This window comes from Oncorhynchus keta, chromosome 3, assembly GCF_023373465.1.
Source record: "Oncorhynchus keta strain PuntledgeMale-10-30-2019 chromosome 3, Oket_V2, whole genome shotgun sequence".
NCBI lineage: Eukaryota > Metazoa > Chordata > Actinopteri > Salmoniformes > Salmonidae > Oncorhynchus > Oncorhynchus keta.
In genome coordinates this window covers 15,005,826-15,031,131 of record NC_068423.1, presented here as the reverse complement: position 1 = coordinate 15,031,131, position 25,306 = coordinate 15,005,826, and the positions used below count along the sequence as shown (strand labels likewise).

General features: G+C 42.3%; 1 protein-coding gene across 2 annotated transcripts in view; it reads right to left on the bottom strand.

Annotated features, from left to right (window-relative positions):
• LOC118367446 (arf-GAP with dual PH domain-containing protein 1) overlaps positions 1-25,306 on the bottom strand; it is a 31,856-nt gene that overhangs the window by 2,408 nt on the left and 4,142 nt on the right. The window contains exons 2-9 of one of the 2 annotated variants that reach the window (XM_035750937.2): positions 14,823-14,953; positions 14,135-14,226; positions 11,723-11,805; positions 4,110-4,222; positions 3,549-3,713; positions 1,623-1,706; positions 1,009-1,143; positions 632-860 (exon numbers count right to left, since the gene is read on the bottom strand). In XM_035750937.2, coding sequence (XP_035606830.1) covers positions 632-860; positions 1,009-1,143; positions 1,623-1,706; positions 3,549-3,713; positions 4,110-4,222; positions 11,723-11,805; positions 14,135-14,226; positions 14,823-14,953 — 1,032 coding nt within the window. The remainder of the gene's footprint in view (positions 1-631; positions 861-1,008; positions 1,144-1,622; positions 1,707-3,548; positions 3,714-4,109; positions 4,223-11,722; positions 11,806-14,134; positions 14,227-14,822; positions 14,954-25,306) is intronic. The other variant, XM_035750947.2, reaches the window with a different exon arrangement.

Here is a 25,306-nt window from a genome sequence, read left to right as displayed (position 1 = left end):
TTACATAGAGATGCATATAGACACTGTATATAAAGAGGTAATCACACAATACATTGCTTTGGACTACAGGTGCTGTATCTTAACTTGATCTTCCTGCTGTTGCAGAAATCTTCCTGCAAAGCATGAAATGAGAACTTGTAGTGTATTCAAGGTTTAAAAGGGCTTCTAAAGTTCGTAATCGGAACATTAAAATGTCAGATTTGATTTGCCCTAACGAAAAATGTATCAACCCCTACAACATTTTTCCATTCAAATTTCCTGTTGCTGCAGGATTCTTTTCCTGCTGTGAGAAGCAGGGGCAAATTAAGATACGGCATTTGTACCTCTAAAAACAAATTGACAATCTATACTTAAATTCATTAATACCAACCCTTGAGCAAGGGAGTTACCCGGTGTGCAGGCTTTTGTTTCAGCCTAGTCAAAAAAACTTTGGCTTCAACCTAGCAACTGCTTGTGAGACCGTGACTAGTTAAACTGGGTGTTGTACATACCCTGCAAACATTACTGCAAAGATGTAACATCTGCATAAATGCATACTCCAGAGTACACCTAACATAGTGCATACTTTTGAGAACACCTAATCTGGTACATACGTTTGAGTACACCTGTATAATGCATCTTACTGACTAACCTGCGTACTCCTGTGGTCTCATGGGTCTGTTGATAACCCTCTGGAAAGCAGTGATCCAGTCTTTCTGCTCCGCCTCCGTCTCGCAGGCAAACAGGAACTTCCTGTCTGGTGTTACTATGGTGATGCCATGGTTCCAGTGGTAGCCCTGGGTGGAAGGGGGAAGGCCCGGGAGCACGGTGTAGCTGTTCTCCTTACTGCCGATGAAAACCTCTCCCCTCGCATAGGCATCCTGAGAGAGGAGGGGGAGAGAGGCGGGGAGAAAGAGAGAGAAAGAGATCAGAGAATAAAGTATGCCGCAGAATCAAAAGTTATGAGGAGTAGGGTTCATTCAGAATCAATCAGTTATTTTAGTGTCGGGTGTGATGCTGTCTCGTCACCAGAGGATCTTTGAAGTACATGAGTCTCCTGTCATCCATGGTGAACCACCTCTTCTTAAAGCCCTCTGTGTGTTTTGGGCCTGTTTTCTCCATGAAGCCCTCCTTCATGAAGCTACGTGTCAGTTTGGGCACCAGCTGAAGGAGAAGACAAGAGAGAAAACAATATAATATTGTCTAATTTGGTGTTTCATGGTGGTTGTTCGGTTATAAACATCAGTGTAAGAACTTGACGTACACTATGAAATCTTAAACCAGGTTTATTCACCCCAAAGGATGGAACAGTGTAAGAGACAAAGACATGGTTCTACCAGTGGTGGTATTTATACCCCAGTGTGGGGTGGAGTCTCCTCCTTCTCGCTAAACATCGCATCTTTATTGCCAGCAGGAAATTAAGTGATACTGGCAATAAACTGTTCCTTCTCCCTTAATGTGACCTGACCTAATTGCATTGATCATATACATTCCTCCTACAGATACCCATTAACGTCTGGTGTAGACTCTCGACTATGTCACCCCTCATGTCTCTAGCATAACTAATGATTAATAATATTCAAAGTTCAGAAATCCGAACCCATCATTGTCATTTGAAAGTACTGCATGTGTTGTGGCCTCACCTCCTCGTCACTGGCTCCAGGGAAGGCCACCTGAAGGTAATGAAACCTGGCAGCTCTGATAGCGTTGAACCAGTCCACCATTTCCTACCAAAATAAAGACACAAGAACATCCTAGTCAGATACATGTCTTATTCAGAGTCATTCCTACATAGAATAAAATAAACCCGATACAGTATAGAACATAGGAGACATGATTAAGCTATTATATCCATAGCAACGGCAAGTAGAGGTGCTGAGGGTGCTGCAGCACCCCCTAAAAAAATCAGAATTAGAAAATATATATTAGTACAAATCAATATTATTTTTGGAAAAACATTTTTTTCTCTCTCACAAAAGTAGTGCACTGGGCCTTTACTAGTCCTGTATTCGCAGACCAATAGATATTTGTAACGTGGGGGAAAAATGTTTTCAGCATCTCCGCTTTGGCAGAAAAGGTAGCTGTATTAATTAAGAACAGTATCTTACAATTCCAACTATTGAATCCTGCAAGAGTCGACTGGAATCCAGAAAGAACAAAACCACGCCCTCAAACATTTACATTAAAAGGTGAAAAGTTATGGGCAAAGACCCAAAACATCCACATCAATTTGAATATCAAAAACCAGAAAAAAAGGCATTTTTTTTGCCTTATTAATTTACCGTCCTTACAAAGCCACTAAATATCAATATACATGACTGTATTGTACATAGGCTGATCATCTAGGTTTCTACCTGTAGACTTTCCATCACCACGAAGAAAAACTATGCACAACACAATACAGCAATTGAGTACACTGAGACTCATGTGGGTCAGTTGGTAGAGCACCAGGGTTATGGGTTCGATTCCCACAGAGGACCAGTACGAAAATGTATTCACAATGTAAGTTGCTCTGGATAAAAACATCTACTAAAATGTAAAAGGAATGAAAATACTATTTCAGTTCACATAGAAATAACTTGCATTTGCAAAGTATTTCACGAAACTGGAAAATGTACTCAAGTTAAAAATTTTTTCACAAAAGTAGTGCATTGGGCCTTTTACTAGTCCTGTATTTTCTGCTAAATAAATTCAGCACCTCCATCCCCAAACTACTTCCCCCAGCTATGATAATACCATGACATGGCAGCTTTACTATTACTGTTCTGTTCAAGCCTGCTATTGTGTCTGTTGACCAACAGATGGGGCTGTACGCTGTGTGGCTTTCATCCCACAGAGAATGAAAGTCACAAAATTGTCTATATCGTTAAAATTCATGAAAACATACATGAGCCTTTTTTGGTTTTCATTTCAGGTTAGAGTTAGGCATTTGGTTAGCAGTGTGGTTAGGGTTGGGTTTAAGGTTAGGGTCAGGTTTAAAATCTGAGAAGAGAAATTGTACAAATAGGCAGGGTCTATGACTTTGTGACTGTGGTAACATGTGACGACCATAGAGAACGCTGACTCACGACTGAGAGAGATGATCATCTGGTGTGCTAAGCAGTAAACCCTCAGAGAAAACAGCCTATGTGCCTGCTCGCAAGCCAGCCAGCCCTTTGTGTAAACAACTCCCTCCACATTTCTCTAAACAGTTCCACATTTCTCAGATTACATGGCAGGATTACGAGTAAAACTACATGCCACAGTGAAGACTGATGTCTACTGATTAAACAGACATTTTCATTTCCACTCTCACTCAGTTATCCAGAACAGCCCATCTCCATTAGAGACCTGGACACTGTAATAGTACAATCAGATTTAGTTGAACAGACTAAATCAGTGTTCCATGACATGAGGAACAGCAGCAGATTGGTTGTACCATTGAAATGTTGATTCCTCATGCATAATATCTCTAACAATTCAGTGCATTTACACCAAACCATTGGCTATACCGGCATAAGCAGATCTTGGACCAGGCTACATAAATATTGCCCATAGTCCCTTTTGTCACAGTCAACCATATGTGTCACCTTAGAGTCGCTGTGGTACACAAAGATGTTCCTAGTGCTGTTGTCTCTCAGGTAGGTGATCTGCAGGCCGTAGGGGTTGCCTATCTTAGCCGGCTGGAACGTAGCGTTGAGAGTTTCAATCTTCATCACCGCCTTGGGGTCCCGCGCCTGGGGGAGATACACAAACTATACAGTACAGAAATACGGGGGGATACCTAGTCAGTTGCACAACTGAATGCATTCGTAATGTGTCTTCCGCATTTAACCCCACCCTTCTTAATCATTATACATATAACTTGTTAGAATAACACATACTGTATGTTTACAGTAAACACAAACATGACGTCTTTTGAGGCATTTGTTTGCGTTTCCTTGTAGACACATACCTGTATACTGTACATAGCCTGCTATACAAGTACTCATGTTTAACTTCAGATGGTTAACTTCAGATGGTTAACTTCAGGTGGTTAACTTCAGGTGGTTAACTTGAAAGCTAGTAGCATAAAGTTAGCTGGAGATTACATTTCCTAGCAACATGCTTGTATTCATGTGCGAGAGCATTCGTGTTGACTCCAGCCTTACCTCCTGCTTGCTGAAGTACTTGAGCGCCCCCTCTCGTTCCGACAGGATGAATTTCCGACTGAGGAACTGACCGTTGTCTCTGCCCCGTTTCCATAGAAACCCCTCTCTGTACCCTGGGTAGATAGAGACACACCAGACAAACTCAGACAAACTGACAGAGTGGAGGTGAAAGAGAGAGAGAGATAGAAAGACAGAGATATGGAAGAGGTGGGAGAGAGAACACGAGAGAAAGAAGGAGAAATAACTCTCTGGTGTAATGAAGAAATGCCAAAGCAGATGGTGGGAGAGTGAAAGAGAGACAGAAGAAGAGAGGCTTTAGCAGAAAGAGAGTACATGAGAGAGGAAGTCAAAGAAAAGATGACAGGGAGAAAAAATAACCTCCCTGATGGTAAAGTGCATCCTTTTACATGTTAATGACACAGTGCTCTATTTAAGCAACAAGGCCCGAGGGGGTGTGGTATATGGCCAATATACCATATAAGGGCTGTTCTTAGTCACGATGCAACACCCTTAATCGTGGTATATTGGACATATACCACAAACCCCCAAGGTGCCTTACTGCTATTATAAACTGGTTACCAGCGTAATTAGAAGAGTAACAATACATGTTTTGTTATACAAGTGGTATACGGTTTGATATACCACGGCTTTCAGCCAGTCAGCATTCAGGGCTCGAACCACCCAGTTTATAATTCTCAATAAGTTCTTCCCAGTCTATTTTTGTCCCTCTTACAGACAGGAAGTAGTTTCATTATATGATGTGGCAGTACAGAGCACTGTATGTAATTCATTACAGGCTACACACACACTTCATCTCTCTCACTCTCCTTCTCTCTCCCTCCTCCCCCTCTAGTTCGCTCTTTACTTCTCTATTTTCCTTTCACCTCCCTCCCACTCTCTCACTCCGTGGAATGTCAGTTATACTGTAAGTATCCTCCTCTATATCTCTCTCCTTTTCCTCTCTCAAATACACTCATAACCCCTATTTTCAATCTCCTTTTCCTATCCAGCACCCCTCAAGTTCCATACCTCCAACTTCTCTCCCCCCTCAAGTTCCATACCCCCCCACATCTCTCCCCCTCATGTTCCATACCCCCACTTCTCCCCCTCAAGTTCCATACCCCCACATCTCTCCCCCTCAAGTTCCATACCCCCACATCTCTCCCCCTCAAGTTCCAGCCCCCCACATCTCTCCCCCTCATGTTCCATACCCCCACATCTCTCCCCCTCATGTTCCATACCCCCACATCTCTCCCCCTCAAGTTCCATACCCCCCACATCTCTCCCCCTCAAGTTCCACACCCCCCACATCTCTCCCCCTCATGTTCCATACCCCCACTTCTCCCCCTCAAGTTCCATACCCCCACTTCTCCCCCTCAAGTTCCATACCCCCACTTCTCCCCCTCATGTTCCATACCCCCACTTCTCCCCCTCATGTTCCATACCCCCACTTCTCCCCCTCATGTTCCATACCCCCCACTTCTCCCCCTCATGTTCCATACCCCCACTTCTCCCCCTCATGTTCCATACCCCCACTTCTCCCCCTCAAGTTCCATACCCCCACATCTCTCCCCCTCAAGTTCCATACCCCCCCCACATCTCTCCCCCTCAAGTTCCATACCCCCACATCTCTCCCCCTCATGTTCCATACCCCCCACATCTCTCCCCCTCAAGTTCCATACCCCCCCCCATCTCTCCCCCCTCAAGTTCCATACCCCCCCACATCTCTCCCCCCTCAAGTTCCATACCCCCACATCTCTCCCCCTCATGTTCCATACCCCCACTTCTCCCCCTCATGTTCCATACCCCCACTTCTCCCCCTCATGTTCCATACCCCCACATCTCTCCCCCCCCACATCAAGTTCCATACCCCCCCCACATCTCTCCCCCTCAAGTTCCATACCCCCACATCTCTCCCCCTCAAGTTCCATACCCCCCACATCTCTCCCCCCTCAAGTTCCATACCCCCCACATCTCTCCCCCCTCAAGTTCCATACCCCCCCCACATCTCTCCCCCCTCAAGTTCCATACCCCCCACTTCTCCCCCTCAAGTTCCATACCCAACCACATCTCTCCCCCTCAAGTTCCATACCCCCACATCATCTCTCCCCCTCATGTTCCATACCCCCACATCTCTCCCCCTCAAGTTCCATACCCCCCACATCTCTCCCCCTCAAGTTCCATACCCCCCACATCTCTCCCCCTCAAGTTCCATACCCCCACATCTCTCCCCCTCAAGTTCCATACCCCCACTTCTCCCCCTCATGTTCCATACCCCCACATCTCTCCCCCTCAAGTTCCATACCCCCCACATCTCTCCCCCTCAAGTTCCATACCCCCCACATCTCTCCCCCTCAAGTTCCATACCCCCCACATCTCTCCCCCTCATGTTCCATACCCCCACTTCTCCCCCTCAAATTCCATACCCCCACATCTCTCCCCCTCAAGTTCCATACCCCCACATCTCTCCCCCTCATGTTCCATACCCCCACTTCTCCCCCTCAAGTTCCATACCCCCCACTTCCATACCCCCCACTTCCATACCACCCAATTCTCTCATCTCTCCATCCCCTGGTGACAGAGATTGGTGTCTCTCTTTTCCCAGTCTGACATGAATCATTTACCTTGCATTACCTCATCGATCAATAACAACCTCCCCCTCCACCTCCCTCTCTTTCTCTGCATACAGAATCAATACTGCCATCGACCACTGGGGAGGTTAGTTTACTACCACTGTCCTTGCTCTACAGAAGCTAACAGAACATCTAGGACCCTGAAGAGGGTAGAAACTATGGATCTATTGATTTTAGCCCTGGGTACATCTGATGCAAATGTATTGATGATGCAAATATATGTGATACAAATATATGTGATGCAAATAGATATAAACTAATATAAATCTCCTGCCCAATGCATCCATCTGTATTACAGCCAGTCATACAACTGTGTGTGTGTGTGTGTGTGTGTGTGTGTGTGTGCCTCTGTGTGTGTGTACATGTGTGCGTGTATGTGTGGCTGCGCAAGACGCATGTGTATGTGTGCACATAAAGAGGAAGTTGAATCTCATGGTAAACAGACGAGGTCATCTTTATGAAATGGGAATCCAGTCTGGCTCCAATAAGAGCAAGATAGCCTTCACGCAATGAAACAAGACTCATTCACTGACACTGTCTCCGTTAAGTAAGAAAACAAACAAGCACAATTACGAAAACAAGGCCAGACATAGTCACTCTGCCTTTATCCTATGCCTCAGTCATCCTTTCTCAAATCAAATCAGATTTTATTTGTCACATGCGCCGAATTCAACAGGTGTAGTAGACCTTATAGTGAAATTCTTACTTACAAGCCCTTAACCAACAACGCAGTTCAGGAAATAGAGTTAAGAAAATATTTATTAAATAACTAAGGTAAAAAAATGGAATAAAATGTAACACAAAATATCTTAAATTCATAGTTCCCAAACAAAGCATTTCTGTGGAAAGGACTTGAAATATTCTGACTAGATGATGCAGTGGTAAAGGACTTGAAATATTCTGACTAGATGATGCAGGGGTAAAGGACTTGAAATATTCTGACTAGATGATGCAGGGGTAAAGGACTTGAAATATTCTGACTAGATGATGCAGGGGTAAAGGACTTGAAATATTCTGACTAGATGATGCAGGGGTAAAGGACTTGAAATATTCTGACTAGATGATGCAGGGGTAAAGGACTTGAAATATTCTGACTAGATGATGCAGGGGTAAAGGACTTGAAATATTCTGACTAGATGATGCAGGGGTAAAGGACTTGAAATATTCTGACTAGATGATGCAGGGGTAAAGGACTTGAAATATTCTGACTAGATGATGCAGGGGTAAAGGACTTGAAATATTCTGACTAGATGATGCAGGGGTAAAGGACTTGAAATATTCTGACTAGATGATGCAGGGGTAAAGGACTTGAAATATTCTGACTAGATGATGCAGGGGTAAAGGACTTGACATATTCTGACTAGATGATGCAGGGGTAAAGGACTTGAAATATTCTGACTAGATGATGCAGTGGTAAAGGATTTGTCACTAAACTCAAGTTTTTTTAGTATTTGCAAATTGTTTAGGCAATGCTTTGCTGTCATGACAGAGAAGGACTATTTGTTTGCTAGATTTTCCATAGCTCTGCATCCATAGATTTGCATAGGCAAAGCTTGTGTGTGTGTGTGTGTGTCTGTGTGTTTGTCGCCGTGGGTGTGTGTGTCTCTCTCTCTCTCTGTGTGTGTGTGTGTTTGTGTGTCAACTTGGGCTGTGGAGGTCATGACATTTTGTTAGCCGGTGATTGTCAAGCAAATAACTGCTGGTCTCACGGTAATTGAACTTTAATGAACATTTTGCATCTCCTGGCTTCCACGCACAGCCTACAAGCTACTGATGCAGACCTTTGGAACATCTACATTTGAAAAAGTAGAATAAATCCATAGAGTCCACCATCACAATAAATCTTTTTCTGTGTTTTAGACAGGTCTAAAGAAACATGATAAGAAGAAAATGTAGTCTATTTCAGAAGAACAGAATAGTATACTCTGCGTTATCCTTATGTTAGGTCCTGATCTGTGCCAAATGGCTGTGGGCTACACTAGTTCATTTAGCAGACAAGATCTGCTTAGATTTCCTTGGCATTATTTTAAAATCATTGTATAGTATGAAGAATACAATTGAACATAGCTGACTGAAATAGAAAGGATGTTTTCTCCAAGATATGTGGGCACATGCGGCTATTCTGTGTTGAACGGTTAACAAACAAACAGCTCTTTCTATATGCTTCATTTAGAGTTATTTATACAACTTTAGTTGTGATCAAAACATATACACCAACATTTTGTCTTTTTTATACATTCTAAGGCTGCATGAAAGGCATGAGCTCTGCTTTGTTTCATGTGCAGGCTGTACACACTTCATCAGTCTCTCATTCACAAATTGACAAGCACTTGATAATGTGTCGAATTTCCCAGAGGCATCCCCTTTGTGTGGCTGTAATGCCACCTAAAATAATCCATGCCTTTTGTGGCCAGTGGCCATTGTGCCCTTGGGCTGAATATAATAATTATAATTCCCTTCTCCTGGCAGCGTGCTCCGAAGCACCTCTCCCTCACATGGCTCTCTCAGATAGCTCAATTCTTATTAGCCAATTCCATTCACGTGATTGGGTCTTTCTCACAGGCACAAGTGAAGACAGACACATCGGGGATGCAACTCTGTGTGTCCTTATCCAATTCCAAGGCGCACATTGAAGATATTGGAAGAACTTTCCACATTAACATTTCGTCAGTCAACAATCCGAACGAACAGCAAAAGCAGGAGCCTAACAACTTTTGTACTATGTGGGATAATAGATTGACATAGGCTGCCTATGTCAATCTACTATCTCTCATAGGACAAAAGGTGACCTATTCTATTCTGTGCGTGAAATAAATATTCCAAACATATTCTGGGACAGATGCGGGATGCGATAGATCCCAAATGAATACAACCACTAGAAACGAGGCTTACACAACAGATCAGAACTTTTAGCTTAAATATGACCTTATAAGCGTGAATGTTCCAAAATGCAATCAATTAGCGGGAAAACATCATTCTCAAGTGACCTCAAATGCGATTATGCATGTAATGCTTCTAGGTGCATTTTTATGGTGCATTTATATGGTGAAAATGATCTTCCCCAAATTTGCCAGTTAGTCTCTACACCCATTGTAAAGCAGATTAATGTGCTTAATTTTAAGAATATATTTGGCGACTTTAGTTGTGACACAAACCTTATCAAAACATATAGGCATATGGGCTAGGCTACATGAGGTGTGTGACTATGATTTTAAAAAGGCATCATTCACAAGTGATAATACAGTAAATAATTCACAAGTGATAGGCTAATATTGTCATCCATCATTCATTTGGTCTTTACATAGAGTGACTCTGGAAAGTATTCAGACCCCTTGACTTATTCCACATTTTGTTATGTAACAGTCTTGTGCTAAAAATGGATTAAATAAATACAAATAATCAGCAATCTACACACAATGCCCAATAATGACAAAGCAAAAACAGGTTTTTATAAAAAAAAATTGTGCAAATGTTTTCAAAATAAAAAGCAGAAATATCTTATCTACATAAGTATTCAGACCATTTGCTATGAGACTCGAAATTGAGCTCAGGTGTATCCTGTTTCCATTGATCATTCTTGAGATGTTTCTACAACTTGATTGGAGTCCACCTGTGGTAAATTCAATTTATTGTACATGATTTGGAAAGGCACACACCTGTCTATATAAGGTCCCACAGTTGACAGTGCATGTCAGGGCAAAAACCCAAACCATGAGGTTGAAGGAATTGTTCGTAGAGCTCCGAGACAGGGTTATGTCGAGTCACAGATCTGGGGAAGGGTACCAAAAAATTTCTGCAGCATTAAAGGTCCCCAAAAACACAGTGGCCATTCCTAAATGGAAGAAGTTTGGAACCACCAAGACCCTTTCTTGAGCTGGCTGCCCGGCCAAACTGAGCAATCTGGGGAGAAGGACCTTGTTCAGGGAGGTGACCAAGAACTCTTCGGTCACTCTGACAGAGCTATAGAGTTCCTCCGTGGAGATGGGAGAACCTTCCAGAAGGACAACAATCTCTGCAGCACTCCACAAATCAGGTCTTTATGGTAGAGTGGCCAGACGGAAGCCACTCCTCAGTAAAAGGCACATGACAGGCCGCTTGGAGTTTGCCAAAAGGCACCTAAAGACTCTCAGACCATAAGAAACAAGATTCTCTGGTCTGATGAAATCAAGATTGAACTCTTTGGTGCTCAGCATATGTGGGAACTCCTTCAAGACTGTTGGAAAATCACTCCAGGTGAAGCTGGTTGAGGGAATGCCAAGAGTACGCAAAGCTGTCATCATTTAACACTTTTTTGGTTACTACATGATTACATATGCGTTATTTCATAGTTATGATGTCTTCACTATTATTCTACAATGTAGAAAATAGTAGAAATAAAGAAAAACCCTGTAATCAGTAGGTGTGTCCAAACTTTTGACTGGTACTGTATGTGTGACTTAAAAAAAATGTAGAATGCACCATTATCATGCACCTGCCCCGAAACAGGGGCAGGGGAAAAAATACATTTAAATCTATGCACTTAACTAGCGAATGGAGGAAGCTTTTCCCGTGGTTCATTTTCATGCCAGCCTGGTAGGCTATACTCCTGTTGTAAACATAAGCAATGTGCTAAATACTAGGAAAGTAGAGAAATAAATATAGTAGGCCTAGCCTATAAAAAGCTGATGGGATCCTCCTATTTTTAAGAGGACATCAACACTGTTTTCTCACACAATTGCATAGCCTATAGAAATGTTGCACAACATGAGCTTATGGGCTCTAATTAAGTGTTTGATTGGATTTTCAAATACATATGCATTGATAGAGGGACAATAGAGTGCTGAGTACTAGGCAGTTATGAAGTTTGGTAGGCTACTAATGACAATAAGCACCATCAGCACATGAGGAAGCATAATTACTGTGAATTTGACTGCCGTCATGACTCGTAACTGCCGGTGTGGCTGTAATATGGTCACCGTAACAGCCCTAATGTCAGCTCACCTGCAGAGTAAGGCTCCTGTTTCTCGATGAACTCAAACTCGTTCCTCTCGTACCTGGCTCGGATCCATTGCTCCCGCAGTAGCCTGGAACACAATGGACGTGTTTCACCTTCTCTCAGGTTTCTCTATAGCACAGGTGCCATGCTGTTAGCTGAACGGGTGACAGGATAACAAGCTGGGAGTTTGGGACTCATTTCTACTGCTGTGACAGATTCTCTTTTCCTTTCACCTCCATTTCCCGTATACACCCCCCCCCACACACACACACACCTTTACTCCAGGATAAAAAGATTGATGCGAGTGATAGAGGATCTATCTTTAGATCTATCTTTAGTTGTGTGTGACGAGGAGAACATCGCCATGCCAACAACAGCATCTCTTTTTTTCTCTCTGATAGACCTACATACAGTACAAAAACACCTCTTTCAGATGTTCCTATCTTTCTTTCCTGTCACTTATAATCATGTGAGTATGGTCAGACAGTATTTTGCAGCTTTTCTGAAAGCATAAGAACCAGATTATTCATGAAGAAATATATACATTTTAGTCATTTAGCAGACGCTCTTATCCAGAGCGACTTACAGGATAAATTAGGGTTAAGTGCCTTGCTCAAGGGCACATTGACATATTCACCTAGTCAGCTCAGGGATTGGAACCGGCGACCTATCGTTTACTGGCCCAATGCTCTTAACTGCTAGGCTACCTAGATTAAAGTAATCCATTCGATTGACACAAAAAAATCTGCCTCTCACTATCAACTCTCTCACATGTAATATGCTAGTTGGTTTAGTACCCACAGAGAAGAGTAATGGCACAGACAACACACTGTTTTTCAAGAGGCATACATCTGCAGTGTATTAGTCACCAGAGTTGGGATTAATTCCACAAATTCCATTCTAATTAAATTCCCTGTCCCTGTAAATTCCATTGAAGTCGGTCTTTGAATTCAGAGATAATTCACTTCCTCTCAATTCCAATGTTAGGTAAATTCAGTTAAAAAAAATAATAAATCCATTAATTCCATTAACTGGGAATATATTTAATTACATTTCAAATAAATTACATAAATTAATATTATAATATTATATTGGAATTTCAAATGAATTGGAATTGACCCCAACCCTGGTAGTCACACTTCACACTTTAGCCTCATATGAAGTCAGAAGTTTACATACACTTAGTTTGGAGTAATTAAAACTTGTTTTTTAACCACTCGTTTTTCAACCAAATTTCTTTTCAACAAACTATAGTTTTGGCAAGTCAGTTAGGACATCTACTTGTGCATGACACATGTAATTTTTCCAACAATTGTTTACAGACTGATTGCGTCACTTACAATTCACTGTATTACAATTCCAGTGGGTCAGAAGTTTAGATACACTAAGTTCACTGTGCCTTTAAACAGCTTGGAAAATTCCAGACAATTATGTCATGGCTTTAGAAGCTTCTGATAGGCTAATTAACATAATTTGAGTCAATAGGAGGTGTACCTGTGGATGTATTTCAAGGCCTACCTTCAAATTCAGTGCCTCTTTGCTTGACAACATGGGAAAATCTAAAGAAATCAGCCAAGACCTCAGAAAAAACATAGATCTCTACAAGTCTAGTTCATCCTTTTCATTAATTTCCAAATGCCTGAAGGTACCACGTTCATCTGTACAAACAATAGTACGCAAGTATAAACACCATGGGACCACACAGCCGTCAGACCGCTCAGGAAGCAGACACGTTCTGTCTCCTAGAGATGAACATACTTTGGTATGTAACCTGAAAGGCTGCTCAGCAAAGAAGAAGCCACTCCTCCAAAACTGCCATAAAAAAGCTAGACTACGGTTTGTAACTGCACATGGGGACGAAGATCGTACTTTTGGACAAATGTACTCTGGTCTGATGAAACAAAAATAGAACTGTTTGGCCATAATGACCATCGTTATGTTTGGAGGAAAAAGGGAGAGGCTTGCAAGCCGAAGAACACCATGCCAACCGTGAAGCACGGGAGTGGCAGCATCATGTTGTGGGGGTGCTTAGCTGCAGGAGGGACTGGTGCACTTCACAAAATAGATGGCATCATGAGGATGCTTGTGGAAGGCTACCCAAGATAAACCATTTAAAGGCAATGCTACCAAATACTAATTGACTGTATGTAAACTTCTGAAACACTGGGAATGTGATGAAAGAAATAAAAGCTGAAATAAATCACTCTCTACTATTATTCTGACATTTCAAATAAAGTGGTGATCCTAACTGACCTAAGACAGTGCATTCTTACTCGGATTAAATGTCAGGAATTGTGAAAAACTGAGTTTAAATGTATTTGGCTAAGGTGTATGTAAACTTCCGACTTCAACTGTACATACCAACGGACCAAACAATGTTGTTAGCTCATTATAACTCAGTGACGTGGGTGACTTACTTGCAGTCTGTGTGTTTGGGTCTGTAGTAGAATGCTGGAACCTTCTGTTCGTACTTAGCTTTGGCTGCTTCGTTACCCATGGCAGCCATTAGCTGACGATAGACGGAACAAATCCATTAATGTATTGACAACACATAAGGGGCATTTTTAAGACTGATATTTACGGGAAGGAAACTAAGAGTAGTACTAAATTGCAGTCCAAGCATCTTATTTTCTGTCTTTACGTTTCCCTCAGGGAATTATCAGCAACTCCAGTCAACACGTCTTGTTGTAACTTTAGTCTGAGAATCCTCTATCCCTTCTAACCCCCGGGTAGTGCTATGCCGAGTCTATCACTCTCCCTCAAGGCTTTCACTCCCCAAATCTCATCTGTGGTGGTCTCTTGGAGTTGACATTATTATTGCATTTAGAAATGATGAACAAGTCCCTGTGGGAATTAGGCTTTCCAGTCTAAAGAAGGCAATGTGCAAGACACACTACTGGAACTGACTGATGGTCCGTTTTTTGTTGTTGTTTGGCCTAAAATGGGCAGACTTAAATATAATAATAATAAGAAGCTGGATGGCAAGATCTGATCTCAAATCAGGTTGTAATTGGCAATAGGTGACAACTGTAATTAGGACCAATGTGATGCAATATAATATACATTCATTCATGCTTCCCCCTCTGGTACAGTAGGGTTACTGACCTCCACCTCTGAGGCCTCCCATGACTCCTGCTGGACGGACTTGACCCTGCTGATGTGGGGGATGCCTCTGTGGAGGAGAGAGCATCCCTGGCACACAAACACACCCAAAGTCACCGACGCCCAGTCTGGCTCTGAGGAGAGAGACGGGGAGGCGGGAGGGGACAGAGGGGAGAATGGAGAAGGGGGGAGAGAGCAGGGGGGATAGAGCGATATGGAGGGAGGGGGGAGGAACAGAAGGGATGATACAGGGTCATAAACACGGTGCAACAGAAGGGATATGAGCTCAATGTTCAAACTATAAATATTAAAAGTGCTGACGCACGCACTTCTGAAAGGTATTAGGTGCAAAGTAAAGAGGCCAATATAACTGAAGGAGTAAAGGACACGTGCTGCGTAGAGAGAGAAAGAGAAACAGATACCGCGTGTGTATGTTTGTGTGTGTGTGTGTGTGTGTGTGTGTGTGTGTGTGTGTGTGTGTGTGTGGACAAAGGGGAAATAATATTTAGGCTTAGCACAGGAAACAGGCTGAGATATTCACTGCTAAAAATCCACAGACAGTATCAAAGCACTGTTCATTAGAACACCAGGCCATTGCTAGTCTATTACACGCATGCACCCATGTGCATGCACGCAACCACGCACACACACAAACACACACCCACACAGCCACTACAGAGATCTGGCAGACAAACACATGAACTCTGCAGAGAGCACTTTGCTATGGAAGGAATAGACCGCATTGTATCAGCCACAAACATGAATATGAACATGCACTTGGGAATTTTTTGGACACAGCATTAAGATTAGAGGTCGACCGATCATGATTTTTCAACGCCGATACCGATACCTATTATTGGAGGACCAAAAAAAGCCGATACCGATTAAATCGGCTGATTTTTATATATATATTTGTAATAATGACAATTACAACAATACTGAATGAACAATGAACACTTTTATTTTAACTTAATATAATACATAAATAAAAACTATTTGGTCTCAAATAAATAATGAAACATGTTCAATGTGGTTTAAATAATGCAAAAACACAGTGTTGGAGAAGAAAGTAAAAGTGCAATATGTGCCATGTAAAAAAGCTAACATTTAAGTTCCTTGCTCAGAACATGAGAAATTATGAAACCTGGTGATATTCCCAGTTAAGAAGTTTTAGGTTGTAGTTATTATAGGAATTATAGGACTATTTCTCTCTATACCATTTGTATTTCATATACCTTTGACTATTGGATGTTCTTATAGGCACTATAGTATTGCCAGCCTAATCTCGGAAGTTGATCGGCTTAAAGTCATAAACAGCGCTGTGCTTCAAGCATTGCTATGAGCTGCTGGCAAACGCCTACGAGCCTGCTGCTGCCTACCACCGCTCAGTCAGACTACTCTATCAAATATCAAATCATATACTTAATTATAGTATAATAAACACACAGGAATAAGAGCCTTTGGTCATTAGTATGGTAAAATCCGGAATCTATCATTTCGAAAACAAAACATTTATTATTTCAGTGAAATACGGAAACGTACCCTAAGTCTAAATATTACTGTTACATTGCACAACCTTTAATATTATGTCATAATTATATAAAATTCTGGCAAATTAATTACGGTCTTTGTTAGGAAGAAATGGTCTTCACACAGTTCGCAACGAACCAGGCGGCTCAAACTGCTGCATATACCCTGACTCTGCTTGCAATGTAGGCAAGAGAAGTGACACAATTTCCCTAGTTAATATTGCCTGCTAACATGAATTTCTTTGAACTACATATGCAGGTTTAAAAATATATACTTGTGTCTTGATTTTAAGAAAGGCATTTTTGTTTATGGTTAGCTACATTTGTGCAACGATTGTGCTGTTTTCGCAAATGCGCTTTTGTTAAATCATCACCCGTTTGGCAAAGTTAAAGCAGGCTGTGATTCGATGATAAATTAATAGGCACTGCATTGATTACGCAGAACAAGCTAGATAACCTAGTAATATCATCAACCATGTGTCGTTAACTAGTGATTATATGAAGATTGATTGTTTTCATAAGACAAGTTTAATGCTAGCTAGCAACTAACCTTGGCTCCTTGCAGCCACAAGGTACTTTTGATGCTGCACTCGCGTAACAGGTGGTCAGCCTGCCACGCAGTCTCCTCGTGGATTGCAATGGATCGGCCATAATCTGCATCCAAAAAGGCTGATTACGATTGTTATGAAAAATTTTAAATCGGGCCCTAATTAGTCGGCCATGCAGATTAATCTGTCGACCATTCAAACACACATTCAAACACACACGCACGCACGCACGCACACGCGATTCTGAGAGAGAAATTGTCTGACTGAATGACCTAATGCATTGACTCTAAAGACAGCATTCATCCAGAAATTGCATAGACCTTTGAAAGCCTTTAAAAACACCATGAACATAATCAGCTGATACCTATTATGTTTAAATGTGTATGTCCGTCCAAAACTGCTGTTTGGGCTCAACGTATAAACTTCAATATCGTTTCAGCTTGCTTCAGCTCAATACTTCTACTCAGTCTAATAGTTCCTGAGCTACTGGAACCTCTCATAATGTAATCACAGTGTGCATGGCTGGCGGGACCACCTTCTCAGCAGCTAAACCCAGGTCTGACATCCAGTTCTAACAAACCACATTCACACAAACATAGGGAAGGCTCTTCCAAACCCACACTCTTTGTGTTCATCTCTCACACACATACAGAAATTGGGAGGAGGAAAGAGAGAGATAGAGGTTGTGGGCCCTGCTTTGTGTGGACTTTGTGCCATCTCTCCATTGTATCCTTGCGCTCCGACATCCCACGATATGTAATCAGGGTGTGGCCTTGTGTCCATAAACAATGACTCCATCTCTATGGAAACACTCCGCATCAGAACAGGCCACTCTACAGGGGGGTCACTAGGTATGTGAATCAGAGAGCAGAGCAGAGACACCACACAGGAGATTGCCCTGACTGATCAACAACACAGAACACATTGGCTTTTGTCACTGGGATTTCCCTCAATGGAAATGGTCATCCACATGACATGACTGTTAATATCGGTGAGGTGGAAAACACCACCGTTAACACACTTTGGATTCCCCTTGTGTGCGTGTGTATGCACCAGAGGAGGCTGGTGAAGGGAGAACGGCTCATAATAATGGATGGAATTGTATTGAAGACCACTCCCCTGCAGATGAACAAATTGCTACAAATTGGTCTAGGCCACGCCCCTTCCCACTACACCTGTTGTCACTCCCAAATCCCCACTCCTCAGCCTCTTTCCGCCTGACCACAACACATCCTCTGATAACGAAGCCAGGTGTTCCAGGTTTCCACGGGTGACATTCTCTTCCTTCCCTTCTGTTAGTGAAATAATCAGTAGGAGCCTTATGTATTACGTAGTAGTGTTTATGCAGCATATGCCCCTTTTCTGACAGGCATCACAACTTCACAGGAGAACATAAAACACTTTTCATCATACATTTTTGGCAGCTATTGACCAAGATCAATGGGAAACAGTTCAGATGAACCAGATGTGTCTGGGGGTGATATGACCATCTATTGTATTTCATGAACATGTGAACAGCTCTAGGCAATAGAGACCCATCCACTTAGCTAGGTGTGGCTGGGGGGTAGTTATAGCCTCTCTTTCACATGACCCATCTATATACTTAGACAAGTGTGTCTGGGTAAGCCTTATCTAATAATTAAAATATTTATAAAAATATAAAAAAATATATCTGGGCACTTTCTATTGTTGATATTGCTACAATGCAAACAACTCCTGTATCCTGTGCATGTGACAAATACATTTGGATTTGATTACTGTGTGTTTACCTGAGACAGTAATGTGAAGAACAAGATGACCTGCACCAAAGTCAGATTGGGATATAGGACTAGATTAAGTGCATTTTTTTCCTTATTGTAGGCTACTACTTTCACCACTTTTAGTCTTGAAATTTTTGGTTGTTTACTACACTTGTTTACTTACTCACTCTGTTTAGCACATGGCCTCACATGTGAATCCTTAAAGGGATGGGTGGGGCTAAGGCTGAAGAGCCTTAATGGGTGCTGAATGGGTGTAGGCAAAGAAACGCTCTCCAGTAGGTGTACCAAAACATTCAAGGTCCATTTTCTCAAAAGTGGGGTTACAAGTATATCAACTTTCAATGCAGCATTATTGTCCCATTGTTCCTCAACTGCAGTGTATTGTATACAAATGTAAAGCTCAGAATCTGTACTTTTATCCAACGTAGAAAACACAATTTCGAAAAGAGATGGTCGGACACATGTAAGTGCAATTGCTAAATACAGTATATATTATGCTGCCAATTGCTCTCGTCTGTTGTACACCTTTTTGACGCTATTCATGCTCTCAGTTTGTGTTCCATGTGCTCCCTTTGTTCTTGTTAATGTTTGGTAGTTTTCTAAGTTAATTACATTTGACCGTTATGCCCATTTCTTTCCTGTTTATTCTCCCGGACCTACTTTTTCATTCATGCACTTTTATATTGATTTGCCCCTGATAGGTATTATTTGGATCTGCTCCTAGACCACCACATCCTTCCTAACCCTACCAACCAGCCTTACAAGCCAACAGAATCCCCCCCCGTCCGTCCGTCCGTCCCATCATCTCCATCCCATTACATGTTGACCGATGCCCCATAGTGGCAACAACATTGAACATAACTTACAGTCCACCCTAGGCTAGTCCTTTTCTTTATGGTCCTTCGAGTTGGATTCAATTGCGGCCATGAAAGAAGAACAACCTGACAATCCTATTCCTGGCGTTTACACACCACTGCGCTCTGGACACATGGTCCAACAGCCTGCTCACCTCCAAGAATATGAGGTTGAGTACATCAGCCAAGCTGAAGGAGGCCCAGGAGCCATCCCCAAATCCCCAGACGGCAAACAGAGGCCCGAAGACGATGGGGCACTCCAACGCACCCTGGCTCTACTCCAGCCTCCTCAGAAAGCTCTATTCCAGCCTCAGGCTCTACTCCAGCCTCCACAGGCTCGACTCCAGCCTCCCCGGAAAGCTCTATTCCAGCCTCAGGCTCTACTCCAGCCTCCACAGGCTCCATTCCAGCCCCCACAGGCTCCACTCCAGCATCCTCAGCAAGCTCCTCTCCAGCCTCCTCCATAGACTCCAGCCAAGGCTCACAAACAGGCTCCAGCCCAGCTTCCTCTCGCCGATCCTCAGCCTGTAGTGCCCCCGACCTATCTGCAAAGTATGGTGCCTCCAATACAACTACCAAACACCTACAAATTCTATGCGAGGTCAACCAGCATCCAAGTAACAAAACCTGCCTGGTCAACTCCCCTGTTACAGAGTTATCCTTAAACTAGTCAAGGTAACCCTCCACAACAAAGAAAGATCCCTTGACACCTATGCAATCCTCAATGATTGATCTGAGAGAACCATTCTCCTACAACCAGCTGCCTGCCATCTCCAGCTACAGGGTGAGGCTAAACAACGAACACTGCAGAGCGTGAGACAAGAGGTCGAAATCTTTCAGGGCTCCACGGTATCGTTCGAGCTAACCTCGGCCTCACATCCAGGACAGTCTTTCCAAATAAGCGATACCTTCCCAGCAGACCGGCTTGCCCTTGCCAAAAATAACCAACTGACCGCATCCCTCCAGAGAAGGTACCAACACCATTGAGGACTACCTCCAACTCCTATCACTCATGCCTCATGCAATCCCTTAACAGCCTGCTACTGCCAGGACCAACCTTGGGGCCTTCGCTCCTCGGAGTACTACACCGCATCAGGGAACATGCAGTTGCAATAAGCGGCAAACATGAAATTAATGTTCCACCAACCTGGTGAAGATGTAAGACATTCAGCGGACCCCTGCTTCTACAGTGCATTTGGAAAGTACTCAGACCCCTTGACTTTTTCCACATTTTGTTATGTTACATCCTTATTTTAACATTGCTTAAATTGTTGTTGTTTCTTCTCATCAATCCACACACAACACCCTATAATGACAAAGCAAAATCAGATATATTTTTTCCAATTTAAAGATTTATTACGTTTCTTGTTTTCAATCAACCGACAAAAACACATTCCACATTCACACGTGGCAGACATAAATAATCAAATCAAAACATAAAACAAATCAAACAAACTTGCTGCAGCACTATTAGCGTTCCTATTAGCTATTTCCAGCCTGAGCTGAGACGACGAGCAAATAATTCATTTTTTTACACAACATGTATCTGCTTATTTCCCTGATCACCCCATTCACTCTGTCCAATTTGAAATATAGTTGAGTAGTGGAGACCAGAGTCTAGTAAACTTGGGCTGTCTCGTGTGAAGGTCATAAGTCAGCTTTTCAAGAGGAATAAAGTCCACTATCTGGTCAATCCACATTTTAAATGTAGGAGAAGTATTAGAAGCCCACAATAGAAGAATACATTTCTTAGCAAAGTATGTGATCGTAATAAACACATTTTCTCCGTCAGGATCAAGCACAAAGTCCTGCTGGGCATTAAGAAGATAGATACACGGGGTCTTATCAAACTGTACATCGAGTGTTTTCTGTGCAGCAGTATGTATAGGTTGCCAATATCTGGTAATCTCTCTTCAACTCTAAAATACATGCATATAGGTTCCCCTTTCAGAGGTACATCTTTTACAGTCAGGAGAAATGTCCGTATTCATTCTATGGAGTCTCACTGGGGTGTAATAAAATTTGTACAAAAATGTGTAATTAGATTCTTTAATTTTTTACATTAGTAGAGGAGCAGTATACCCTGTCGCAAACATCCACCCATAACTCATCACTGATAGTCAGACAAAGGTCCTTTTCAGAGATTATTTTCAAAGGAGTAAAGGAGGAGCCTCCTTTCTCAGAAATGAGTCTATAGATATGAGATTTTGCCTTTGATGGATTGTGCTGTGACAAGAAGGGTCTCAACTTCATTCAGCTGAGCTCTAAACCTCCCCTTGGAAGTAAATGAGGAAATGATGTGTCTAATTTGAAGATATTATTTACAAAAACGGATCTTGGCACATTGAATTCACCACAGAGTTGGTTTTCTGATGAAACAGGTCTGAAAAGGTCCTGAACCCTAGAGAATGACAAAGATTAAAGTTGGCATCACTCAGTGTTTTTGGCAAGTGAGGCGAGTGAGAACATATTTGGGAGGAAATGCCAAGGTATTTCTTACAGTCCCTCTATGCTAGAAGGGTGCTGTAAATCACTAATTTTTTGGGGGCTATATTGCCCACTTCACTAAAGTTATTCATTAATATAATTGAGCTTAGGGGCAATGAACCGGAGGATTGGGCTTCTATCTGAATCCACATCGAGTCTTGTCTGTTTGTGATCCATGAATAGCATGTTGCGGATTTGGGCAAGACCACCCTTAGATTCAGGTTTCGATAGAGTGGAGAACTTGATCCTCAGTTCTTTATTGCGCCATATACATTTGGTGATGCTTTGGTTAGTTGTTTAGAAAAAGGAAACTTGGACATAGCATGGGAGCACCTGAAATGAATAGTTCAATCTAGGGAGGATGTTCATACGGATAACATTGATTCTTCCGACTAAGCTAATTGGGAGGGAGATCCAGGTTTGGAGAGCGTTCTTGATTCGATCCAGGAGTTGAAGATAACTTTGCTTGAAAAGGCAATTCAGATCTGGTGTTACAAAGATCCCAGTGTATTGGAACCCCTGTGTCTTCCATTCGAACGGACAGTGTCTTCATAGAGCTGTTGAGTGTAAGATTGAGAGAGCAAACAGTGGATTTGTTCAAATGCATCTTATATCCTGAATACTTGCCGTACAGAGCAATTGTGTCTAAAATGGGAGGGATTTCTCAGGGTTGGATATGCCGAGCAAGATATCATCCGCGTAGAGCGAAATTTTGTGCTGCAGGCCGCCTGCAGAAACACCTATAAAACTTGGATTGCTCCTTATCAACTCTGCCAGTGGCTCAGCCCCCAACAAGTAGAGCAGCGGGGACAGCGAGTATTCTTGTCTTGTGCCACTTCCCAAAGGGAATCGGTCAGAATTCAAAGCATTAGTAGTCACCATGGAATTGGATGACAGTATAGGGACTTCATCCATTTAATAAAGTTTGGGCCCACATTGAACTTTTCTAAGACTGAGAACAGAAAGCTCCACTCCATCCTGTCAGACACCTTCTCAGCCTCCAGTGAAGCCAGCAGGACAGGAGCCTTCTGTGCATTTACTTGATCTATAATATCAAAAAGACAGCGAATGTTATCAGAAGAGTACCTGTCTCTAATAAATCCAGTTTGGTTCGCTTTTATTATTTTGGGAAGAAGAGTATTTAGTCTTTTGGCGAGCAATTTGGTAATTATTTTGTAGTCGAAATCCAACAAGCTTATGGGCCGGAAAGCGATCAGGATAGAGGGTCCTTGTCTTTTTTGAGCAACACTGTAATGCGGGCTGTGTACATAGAGACTGGGAGAGCTCAGTTTTTGCAAAAATCATCCAGCGTTGGCATGAAAATTGGGGCTAAGCTGGGGCCAAAAAGCTTTGTAGAACTCTCTGGGGAATCCATCTGTGCCTGGGGACTTGTTAGGTGGCATGGAGATAATTTCCTCCAGGACCTCCTCAGGAGTGAAGGGGGAGTTGAGATCTTCTTGGTCGGTCTCTGATAGTTTAGGTAGCAAGATTCCCTCTAGGAAGGAAAGGAGTTCTGCCTCCGTATGTTTTCTCTCAGAAGTATATAGTTTGCTGTAAAAATCATGAAAAGTTAAATTGATCTTATTTGGATCATATGTGACCTCGTCATCTGCTGTTCGGATGGCCATGATTGTTCACTCTGACTGCTCTTTTTTTAAATTATTGGTAAGCAAGCAATCTACTAGGCCTATTGCTATACTGATGGTATTTCTGTTTAGTAAATAGGTCAAAGTGAAGGTGGACAAAGGCGTGATCTGAAAGCGTTATGGGTCCAATTGTACACGTGGCAGAATTGAGGAAAAAACCTTCGGGATAAAAATGTAATCTATATGGGAGTAGGTGTTATGGACATTAGAGTAGTATGTATGGTCCATAGATTAACTATTAGTCTCTCTCCAGATATCTATCAGTCCCATTTCTTTAGTAAGAGAGTTCAACATCTTTGCAGATCTAGGGTTAGTGGTGGGGACTTGAGATTATTTGTCCAGGGTTGGGTTCAGGGTACAATTAAAATCTCCAGGCAGGACTCCAAAGGAAACACAATGCTTATTGAACAGGGTTATCATTTTCGACATGAAAGCAGGCGTATGCGTATATATTTAAGATAGTAATTTGTTACCCATACAGTGATCCAGTTATCAGAATAAATCTCCCCTCCGGATCAGATATGTTTTTGTCAATTACGAACAGAACATGCTTATGGATAAATATGTCTGTGCCTCTACTGTTTGATTTGAAAGACGAGAAAACACCTGTCCCATCCAAGGTCTGAGAAGTTTAGCATGTTCGGCATCACAGTGGTGTGCCTCTTGTAATAGTGCAATGTCTGCGCTTTCCTTTTTAAAGAGCACATAGTATATTTTTTTCAGTTTTATCGCATGACCTAGACCATGACAGTTCTATGTCTGGGAATAGGTGGACAATAGTTACAGCTACAATCACATAAAATTAAAATAAATGGTGTACATAAAAGAACAATCTCTGAACACCCCAGCCCAGTTCCAAAACAACTCAACGTATCCCGTTGAATCGATTAACCCCACGCTCAGTCTCAATTCTGTGTTCCCGATAAACGGGAACAGTTAGCAACGCACAATGTCCCCTCCCCCAAAAATTCCTCATCCTTTCTGCCCCGCATTAAGTAAGTGACAACGTAGCCCCCCTGTCCAGACCACAGTAAAAAATAGCCCAGCCTACAAATATCTCCTCCAAAAGTCATAGGGCAAATCATTTGGTCCAAATAAAACAGAAACGATGGAGCAGATCCTTAAGAGGTAGGATAAGTTGTTTGTTTTTATTAAAACGTAATATCAACAGGATAAGGCCATAGGCATAACATTGACACATTGAGCCTCTCGTTAGGTCTGTAAAGGTCTGTAAATGTCGTAATCGACAGGCTATAAATGGTGGAGGCCTATGTGAAAATGATTACTACAAATAATTTCAAAAAGGGGAAATAAAAGTAGACTAAAATATTAGTAGGCCTAGGTTAGGCTATAGGCCTATCCCTCTCTCAGCTAAAATAAAAGAAATACAAATTAGACGGTTATAATGACATTTAGCGGGGCGGGTGGGTCATTGGATGGCGGCCATATGTTGTCTTACCTCCATTAGTAATAACAGTAATCGCTTTTAATCATTGGTCCATTTCTCAGTGGCCAGGATTGTCCTTCAAAAAACGTTTTGCCTCTTCGGGAGTTTTGATGTGTCGCAGGACACCTTGGTGAAGAATCCTGAGCTCGTTTGGGTATTTGAATCCCCCTCGATCAATGGAGTAGTTCTTCACCTCTTCAAACCTCTGCACTTTCG